General features: G+C 43.7%; 1 protein-coding gene across 1 annotated transcript in view; it reads right to left on the bottom strand.

The window, feature by feature from the left end:
* Nucleotides 1–631: 631 nt before the first annotated feature.
* LOC115329587 (inactive pancreatic lipase-related protein 1-like) overlaps nucleotides 632–10,555 on the bottom strand; it is a 61,109-nt gene continuing 51,185 nt past the window's right edge. Inside the window, exons 2-5 of the mRNA XM_042292893.1 lie at nucleotides 10,112–10,417; nucleotides 7,834–8,086; nucleotides 5,228–5,419; nucleotides 632–938 (exon numbers count right to left, since the gene is read on the bottom strand). Coding sequence (XP_042148827.1) covers nucleotides 706–938; nucleotides 5,228–5,419; nucleotides 7,834–8,086; nucleotides 10,112–10,417 — 984 coding nt within the window. The 3' untranslated portion in view covers nucleotides 632–705. The remainder of the gene's footprint in view (nucleotides 939–5,227; nucleotides 5,420–7,833; nucleotides 8,087–10,111; nucleotides 10,418–10,555) is intronic.

Genomic DNA, 10,555 nt, shown 5'->3' with positions numbered 1-10,555 from the left:
ACAGAAAAACTGTTGATTGCAAGAAAAAAAGAAATCATTGTTTGGAACGAACAACGATGACTGATGGAGCTAGGTACTAAGGTCTCCCAGATAAATGTTTTCTTCAGTTCTCTTGTCCATGACACCTCAAAAGCTAAAGGTAGTCTTGTCTGCTTCAGCCCCCCTCCCCCTTGCATATTCGGGCACTCGTCGCCGGCTATTCGGCTATCATTCAAGTTTGTTTTGCGCGGGCAGTAAGAAAACGGTGCTGGGGATTGAATTAAAAGCTAGAACATACTTACTGCGTAGTAGTAAACTATTAACCGAAAAGGATGTTCGCGTGTTTGTTTCGGTTCGGGTTCATCGACACTCGATTTCGGTTCGCGTCGAGCGAGTGCCAGTGACCCAACTTTGTTACAGTTTATTTTAACGTCAGACTTATAATGCCTAGAAACGGTGTCTTTTCATGTTTCGCGTCCGGTTCTTGGTCGGTTCGTCGCCCTGATCGGGATTAGGCTGAATTTAGGAGGTTCAGACAAGTTAAATGCCATATTAGAGTTCAGTTCGTCGATAATTGGGACTACAAAGAAAACGACGAAAATTCATCTCAACAGGCAGATAAATTGAAAAGTAAGTAGTAGCTATACTTGAATACAGTTTCGTTGTTTTTATTTGGTCCAATATTTGATCTGACATTGATTGGGTGTAAATTTCAATGAACTCTCGTTACCACACCTTGCAATACGGGGGTCTTCCATTTGTTGGCAGCATCTGCGCGTCCCGTCCTAGTGCGTCCTTGCTGTTGTATCCCATTTCAGATTTGTCACTTTGGTTTTTATTACACGCGTCCACGCTGTCCTGCAGCCCATTGGTGCAGGAATAAGACACAAACTTGCAAGGTTCGTCCGTCAGGGATTCTACGAAATACTCCGCCGATCTCCTGTGGCTGCAGCCAATGCCTAAAAAGGAAAGTTATGAATTGACTGATATTAGGAAGATAACCATTAGTCAGTTGACGCTCTCATACACTTTACGTCGTCCTACGAAACAGCCTTGCACACACACACACACACACACACACACACACACACGCACACACACGCACACACACACACACACAAAAAACACACACACGCACACACACACAAAGACACACACACGCACACACACATACACACAAAAACACACACACACGCACACACACACACACAAAAACACACACACGCACACACACACAAAGACACACACACGCACACACACACACACACACACACACACACATATATATATATATATATATATATATATATATATATATATATATATAACGGGCATGGTGGCGGGAGGCCGAAGGCGTGGGTATAAAACTGAGAAGAAAAAAAACCCTTGGTGAAAAACAGCAACAACGGACGATTTAATCTTCGACGTTTCGGCCGGAGTCCGGCCTTCGTCAGGAAGACTTCCTGACGAAGGCCGGACTCCGGCCGAAACGTCGAAGATTAAATCGTCCGTTGTTGCTGTTTTTCACCAAGGGTTTTTTTTCTTCTCAGTTTTATATATATATATATATATATTGTGAGCGTGAAAATATAGGTGTATTAAATGAGAGGATGTGTAAATACAATGCCCTGCGACCGTTGTCTATGTCCTTCGGGGAAGAGACTGCGCGTGCCCAATGCACCTGCGTGAGGCTTCTTCCTTGTCCTCCATTCCTTTCCCAACAATATCCCCCCCGCCGTCGAAAGGGCCGGTCATCCGGCACTTGTGGTAGAATTAGTTTTCTTGGCGGTAGTATGGCTTCATACGGCCGATATGAACAATGTCGCATGATTTGGATCGGCGATCTCGAGGCGACGAAAGTGGGGCTACCTGATTGGTTGGCGAGAGTTGTCGCAGAACACGGAATGGGCCTACGAAGCGCTTCATAAGTTTCTCACAGAGACCGGGGGTGCGTGAAGGGGTCCACAAAAGAACCTCGTCTGCAACGTTGTAACGGGCCGGGCGATAAAGGTCAGCGTGACGCAATTGTTGCTGCTGCTGAAACTGTAAGGTGTGAATGCGGGCGAGTTGGCGGGCGTCCTCCGCCCGGCATATTACGTCTGCTGTATAATGCTCAACCGTGTTATCTTGAATATAAGGTAGGATTGTGTCAAGTGGGGTGAGTGGCTCACGGGCATACAAAAGGTAGTAAGGAGAGCAACCGGTAGTAGCCTGACGGGCGGTATTGTAAGCGTAGGTTACATACGGAAGGACGGTGTCCCAATTAGTGTGGTCCTCCGAAACATGCATGGAGATCATGTCCGCTAGAGCGTGATTGAGGCGTTCGGTTAGCCCACTGGTTTGTGGATGATGTACAGCTGCGACGCTGTGAACGGCTGATGCTAGGCGCAAGACGTCTTCGAGGAGGATTGAAATGAACGGGGTGCCTCGATCGGTGATGATCTGCTGGGGAGCTCCGTGACGTAACAAAATGCTGTGTGGAAAGAAGTTGGCGGCTGGAACGCACTTGGTTTCGGCGTATCGCGTCAGGTGGTCGATGGCTAGGATAATCCATTTGTTGTTCATGGTCGATCGAGGAACGGGGCTGAGAAAGTCAATGCCGACGCGTTGAAGTGGCCGATCAGGTGGGACAACCGGTTGTAACAGTCCCGACGGCTTTGTGGTGCGGGATTTTTTTGTTTGGCATTCGTGATATGCTCGAACGTACTTGCTGATGATGCGGGTCATGGCGGTCCAAAAATAGTTCCGGCGGATTTTAAAATAGGTTTTCGGGAATCCTTAGTGGCCGGCTGAAGGGTCGTCATGATGAGCTTGAATAATTTCTCGCTGTAGTTGCGATGGAACAACGAGAAGCCAAATTCGTCCTTGGTGGTTGTAGTTACGGCGGTAGAGAATGCCATCCCGAGGTACGAAGAATCGGGAGCGCCTTTCGGTCTGTACTGTGGGGTTCTTTAGCGTGCCGTTGAGATGCTGAATTATAGGCTGCAGAGATTCGTCGGACGATTGAGCTGCTCTAATGTTGAGAGCGTCCAAGACTTCCATGGTATCTCGTTGGGCGACAGGAGTGGAACCGAGTGTTGAAACCGGTAGTGGACTGCGTGCACCCAAAGCACCTGCGTGAGGATTCTTCTTTGTCCTCCATTTCTTTCCCAACAAACAAACAATAAATAAATAATATATATATATATATATATATATATATATATATATATATATATATATATATATATATATATATATATATATATATATATATATAACGGGCATGGTGGCGGGAGGCCGAAGGCGTGGGTATAAAACTGAGAAGAAAAAAAACCCTTAGTGAAAAACAGCAACAACGGACGATTTAATCTTCGACGTTTCGGCCGGAGTCCGGCCTTCGTCAGGAAAGCTTCCTGACGAAGGCCGGACTCCGGCCGAAACGTCGAAGATTAAATCGTCCGTTGTTGCTGTTTTTCACTAAGGGTTTTTTTTCTTCTCAGTTATATATATATATATTATATATATATATATATATATATATATATATATATATATATATATATATATATATATATATATATATATATATATATATATATATATATATGTATATGTTTTTTTTTTTTTATTCTTGCAGATTTGTTTTAACAAAAGACCGTGAAAGCTACACTTATGTGGTTTGGGCGAGTGAGTTATACGCCCAAGGGGGACATTATGACATTATGTGGGTGGCTAATCTTTGCGATAACTCACTGATTAATTAAAATTCACTAATTAACTTTTTAATTAGAGAAAATAGACATATGGTTCAAATTAGAAACTTGCTGAGCGTTATTGAAAACCACTAAATGAGTCATTTTTAGAAAGAATTTGAGTGCGTGAGAAGCGCAGTAGTGCGCTGAAGTTACCACTTGTGGAGCAGGTGCAAGGCTGGGCCCATGGAGAATAGAAGGGGTAGAAGAGGGCATGACGTCAGCCGCGTAGCCTCCACAAGCCATGCTCCCTTGACGCCTCGCCTCTTTCCTCATTTTTATCGTTACTCTCACCACATCACGTGACCGTAGCTAGCCTTCGATCTGATAAAAGCTACCGGACGGAGCGCCCGCAAGCCTGCAAGGAATCCTCCTACAATCAACCATCCATCTCGCACGTGACATGTCACGCGCGCCAATCGCCAGACAGATCTGCGGTCACGCTGGGCACAATATCGTTTAAACTTTTTATGACTAGGCTTCACCAATATTGCAACGTGCCCACTCCCTAGTACTTCTAAACTCCTTGGCAGGGCCAGATAAGAGACGGAAAAATGGCGCGGGCGCCATACCGAAACCGCTAGCCTTGCACCTGCGCCGGGGGACATCCTGTCCCTCGCATTGTAAAGAAAATGTTTGGTACCCAACGCACATTAAAACTTTCTCTCTTTCAATTTACAAAACCGGACACTCCCGCTTAAGACAAGGGTATACAACACAAGGATACCTTTACGCCCTGGGCTGTAAATTGGCTTTTTGTGTAAGCAACCTGAGTCCATTGAACACTTGTTCTTGGACAGTTGGGACGCTGTGGTCTATTAAACAAATTCTACAAAGGACTTTGAAAAAATAAAGAAAAGCTTTTGTTAAACACACGTGTGATACCTTTCCTACCAATCGAGAAAACCGAGTCTGTCTCATATGATATCATCATATGGTCATCGGCCTCTATAGCTTATCGAAGAGCAGCGTGGCTTGTGACACGCGGATGTTGATATGCGACCCGCGTGTCATTATTTTACTCAGAGTATGGGCCAACTTAGAGAAACGTATTCTGTTTTAGAAGAAACTCCAGATTGGTTGCCAGTTTTACATGGCCTGGTTACGTTAAGATCCGTCTGATGACTCCATGACAGCCCAAGTCTGCCTGCCGAGGTTTGCAAATGTCTCCTTGTGCGCTAACTGGAATGTCAATGCGTCTTCGAAATGTATGCTTTGTATGATGTATCCAAGCGATACAGAGAAAAAAAAAAAAAAAAGTGTGTCGTGATATGCTGGAAAGACACTCGTTTAAAAACCTAAATGGTCAATTCCCGCCTGGCGCGAATGCTTATTCTACTGGAATGGCCTCCCCCCTCCCCCCTTCCCCCCGCCCCTCTCTCCTCCACTCAAAACCAACCAGCGTCGAGCTCGAGGCCACGCTTTTATCACGGCTTCACGACATTCCGAACACAAAGCCAAAAAGCGTTTTCCAGTTGAAAAAAAAGAGAAAAACTTAAGAATTATAAACGTACTGAACCAGCTGCACCCCGGCTGTCTTGATCCACCATTCGGATAGAAGTCGACGTGACCGCATGGCTTATCAATCCCCATTTTTCCACTGGAGGCTTTTCCCCTGTTGGTGTGAATGACGTCTACAAAATCTGCGTCACTGGCTCTCAACCGCACACCCGAGTTTGTGAACAAGGCGTTGGCTGGATCGAGTCCTGAAAAACAGTTTATGTATTATGCTATTAATAGATATTTATTTTTCTTGTGCCCCAGAAACTACAATATGGGAATCCTGTGTATTGCACAAGCACCCCGAAAAAAAAAATATTTAAACGAAATTACCAAATACACGAAGAAAGCAATACTAATACAAGGCACGCATTGGCATAATTAGATAATATCCATTTGCACCTATGCAAACAAAAGTCCCGAAACAAGTTTAAATATCAAGGTTCAAATCGTGTAGGTTGATATCATCTTTTTTTTAATTCTCGATAAATGGGGACATAGAGGACATACATGACTGATCAGAAGGTGAGACTTTCCTAGTTATTTAAGAAAGAACACGACGATTCTATTGATCTCATTAAATAAAGTGATTTTACCTTGCCATTAACTACAGTGGGCCAGAATTTTAAGTATTTGAATGGCCTCCTTACAGTTAGCTTAGAGAAATATAAAGCGGCGCAGTAATGCTTTATACCAGAAGGAACTCCCCCACCCCCAACCCATTCTAATGTGTCTGCCGTATAGTATATCCTTACTATTCGTTTTTATATATACTCAATTACAAAATTATGTGATGCAGTCAAAGCATTCCAGATGACCCAGTCATATTTTAGGCGTGGCGGAACTAAAGGTAAGAAAGTATCCAAAACTGGCGACACAACCACAAAACCACGTCTATTGTTTGTGCCACATTTACAGTTACAGAAACATAGTTACTAAACGAAAGTGAATTGTCAACACGAACTGCTAGGTCGAAAAGACGAATCACATAAGGCGCACTCTCGACGTATTCGCCCACGTTTCAGCGGGCGTCATTTCAACGCATAGAAGTTGTCAAGGCAAGCGCTTCCCCGGCGGTTCGCGGTCAGCGAAAATACTCCCGCTTTGCTGAGATATAGCAGGAATATAGGTGTTGCAGGCTAACCATAGCGGGACAGGCCCTCCTCTCAAAGCTCTATTGGTACGTAGTAATGATAGTTTCTCCCCTCCAATCGACTACTCGCAATCGCTTGTTTTGAACAAGTAGAAGAGGCCTTTGCGAGCGAAGCCTTCATATACTGTTCTTAAGGTTGGTTTCCCCACTTGCGTGAGTCCGACCGAGTGCGACTGCAACGGCTTGCGACGTACAGGTTGCTACGGCATCAGCTGCGTCGGCTCCAACAAAACCGGTTTGTACCCCGTTTTGCTAGAACCGACGCGGATGTTGTCATAGCAACACCCGTACGTCGCAAGCCGTTGCAGTTGCACCCTGTCGGACTTGACGCAAGTCTGTAGATCGCCCTTTAACCTGCGGTAGACTGTAACAGTCGACCAGTTTAAAACGACTAATCATGCAGAATATAACTATTTCTGAAGGAAGAAAACTAAAATCAGTCACACTCACGCCGCTCATGTTCCAGGAGCGTAAAAGGTAGATGCAGATGCATCTATATTTGTGTAGCAGAGTAAACAGTGTTTGTAGTGGCGCCATTTTAAGATAATATATAGATTAGATTTCTGAGTGGTGTAAGTTTTGGGAACTAGGGCTTAACGCTGATAAGTTTCCCAACATGACGTTACTTTTAGTTAAAACATAATGCTATCTTCAAAGAGTTCTTTTTTTGATGACCAAATACTTAATCAATGCATTAATGTAAGCATCTGAAATTTGTCCAACACTTTTCGTTTAATTACTTATGTAAGATGTACCATCACTCCCTTACTCATAACCTGCGTAGTGCTCCCGAAAAATTGAGTCTCCTGCTGCTTATTGAGAACGACAACTTGAATACGGGTGTGTTATCTGGGACCCGCACCGAAAGTTGTAAAAAATGAAGAGCCGTGCCAGAAGATCTATTAGAAAAAAAAGTAGAGTCGGAAATTTCAGCGTGAAAGATATAAAACGCACTTCGATAAGTACTCCCCAATTTTGGGGCAAAAAAACCTGGGCTTAAAGTTTTTATATGCTATATTCAGCACCCGACGAGAATTAACAAAAATCGCTTTTTGGATGCACCAAGGAATGTGGTCCAACTCACATATATTCTTCGAATAAAAGAAAAATAAACGTGTACCCAATTACAAAAAAAAAATATTTTTTTGTTTTTTGCACAATCATCGAGTGGCATGTATTGCCTGAGACTTCCATTTTAATTTTGGACCTGGGATCGCTTATTTTACGAAGAGATTGTGATTTCTAACTTGGTTGTTCTTAACTCTATTTTATGCTTATACGACGGCATTTACTGATTTGTTTCATGTTCACATTTCACAAACGTGTACGTTTTTTTTATTAATATTCTAAGCTGTCTCTGCAGTAACACTTGGGCGCGGCAGGTTGTCTTCGTTAAAAAATGAATATTGCCACGTTTATATTCGAATGAACTTGTGGCATATCTGTATCAGCATAAAATATGCTTACCAGTAATTCTTCCTATAGTTTTATTTGTTATTAAAGTAAAAGTCCTTCCACAAAATCCGGCGACATGGGCACCAAGACTGAAGCCAATCAAGTAAACTTCTGAACTTAAAACAGTCTGTGGAAATTCCTCGGTTAGCTTCTTAAGAAGCAACGCAATCTGCCTTCCAACAAGGGCCGTGTTTGCTGCAGCGATATTGTACAAAGGTTTCTTTGCACCTTCGGTCCACAGTACAACGACGAAGTTGCAATCTTTCTAAAAAAAAAAATAATTACACTAAAACGTCTACAGTAAAGTCTTGACGTATATAGTAAAAACGATAAGATGACTCATAAAACGAATGCTTGGAAGAAGTGTTTTTTTTTTTAAATTTTATTTAAGCAGAGCTGCTTGTAGACTGACTAGGTGGGGTGATGCTGTCTCTAGACTGCGTTGCTATGAGCCTAAGTGTTATTGATATAGGTCATTCAGCTCTCTCGTGAATTAGGGCGTACTGGACAAGAGCATACGCTGCTGCTTTGGGAAGCAAAATTTACAACGGATAACTCTACCCGCTTGTAGGAGGTGATATAGACAAAGCTCAGCATTCTTGAGGTACACAATCGAAAATAATGTCTATACGTCCACATTGTCTCAGAGCACTCGTAGAGTCAATGACCGCAATCAACAGAAGATTGCAGTTAATAAAAATAGAATCTAGGATGCCGCTCTGAGAATGATGCGAGCACGTGGGACAATACCCTCAGTGTTAGATCGCAGGCTTCAATCTGAGGATTAATATTTCTGGCTGCATACTTCACTGAGCGTCTTTTGTAGGTAGCAGTGATGGGATCTCGGAATGCTCTGGTGAAAATGAGATTCACGGATATTTATGGAACACACATTGATGTGTGTTAGCCGTAATTACTTACTAGTCTTCATCTTAGCCACAGCAAAAGTGGGATCAGACATTAATGATTAGAGATCATGATTTTGAAGGGAAGTCCCCTAAAACACCTCCGGTGGCTACTGGTGGCAACTGTTAACACCCATTCACTCCAATGAGTGCAAGCGCACGGTTGGCTCAGTTTGTAGAATGCTGCATTTGTCTTGGTTGCGAAGCGCCGGGACTGAAACACAATCCAGGTAGGGTGACCACCCGTCCCGCGACTCGCGGGACTGTCCCGCATTGAGGGCTCGTGTCCCGCGTCCCGCGAGAAATTCGTGTCCCGCGTCCCGCATTTCATATTGTCATAAATTCACTGCGCAAATTATGGCGCTTCCGAACATCGGGCAACGGGGAACCGCGGAAGTCGCTAGTAATCGTGTGAATCTCGATGGTATGTCATCTTCTTGCCAAGCACTGCGGGAAGCAACCGTCGCTCTTGCAGGAGACTGACGCACATGCGCCGTTGTGTCTCTCCTCTTGACGGGAAAATATTGCATGCGGAAATCGCTCGCCAAAAGCTAAAAAATATAAAAAGCAAATCATGCTGTATCGTGCGAAAGGGTTGTTGTGGAAAGCTTTTTTTTAAGTGCAGACGGCCACAAAATTCAAATAACCTGCAACTCACAACGGTCAAAAAAACAACAGCGTAAGGTTTTATTTTTGTGTAGGAGCATGTTAATATAAGAGTAAGTATCGACAGGAAACAATAAGCCGAAAATATTTACCGTTTTTTTATTTCTTTTTGATGCATTGGGGTCTGGTGCAGTCGATCTTTATGTTTTCAACTTACATACTTTTAATAAAAATATTTACCATTACAAATGAACAAAAGTATATCACTGTGAGTGAAACTTATCTTAGTTTAATTGCCGCGTACAATTTTCAGGTGTATAATACGCTTTCGGACAGCACAGGATTTCGGGGTGTGCGTGTTGGTGAATTTCCCTAGTACTTATTTCTTGAGTCGTGAAAATACCGTCCTCTTCTTACTCCCCCCCCCCCCCCCCCCCCCCCCCCTTCCCCGGTCAGGGTGTCCCGCATTCCACCGGCAGGAAGGTGGTCACCCTAAAACCAGGTGTCTTTTTTCTTTTGTTTTTTTAGCGACCACCGGTCGCCTAGGAGGCGCGAGCTGCGTTCTATTTCAGGTAAAAGCCAATTTATTTTTGCATAGCCTTTGGTTGGTCATCTCTACGCACTCAGAAGTTTTAGAAACAAAAGTTAGGTGAAACTGTCAAGTCATTGAGCGGCAGTCGTGGCCCAATGGCTCGACCCGCGGCTAACCGTGCAGTTGCATCCAAAGACGACTGGAATAGTCTAAGCCACAGAAGCACAATATTGTCATAAATACCTACCTTTTTGAGAAATGCATTTTTCATCTCAATGGGCATCGTGCTGTGTCCCCCTTGTCCAAAACCGTGCACTATCAACACCAGGCTCTTCTTGGTGCCGAATTCTTTCTCTAATGTTTCTCTAGGCGAAGATTCAGAAATTTCGACTGCTTGGTCAATGTGTTGCTTAGAATAAAGTCTGAATTTTGTGCCGACACTCTCTGGAGAGCTTGGGACGCCAGTGGGAAGAGTCAGGTTGTCGCCTTTTCTAAAGCATCCGACTGTGTCATAACACTTGGCATCAGAACCACCGAATAGACCCCCAATCACCTGTATAATAGGAGATAGATCGGAATCATCCTTTATTTTTGTTTTAGACACCTCTGCTAATTATACTTAGACGTATCGCAACAAACTCTAACGAAAGCGTTTATTGCGAATATTTTTGCTGCTTGTACTTTATCTTAC

This window comes from Ixodes scapularis, unplaced genomic scaffold (genome assembly GCF_016920785.2).
Source record: "Ixodes scapularis isolate PalLabHiFi unplaced genomic scaffold, ASM1692078v2 PGA_scaffold3__209_contigs__length_174095766, whole genome shotgun sequence".
NCBI lineage: Eukaryota > Metazoa > Arthropoda > Arachnida > Ixodida > Ixodidae > Ixodes > Ixodes scapularis.
The sequence above is the reverse complement of the archived record's forward strand: the minus strand, read 5'-3'. Positions and strand labels throughout refer to the sequence as shown.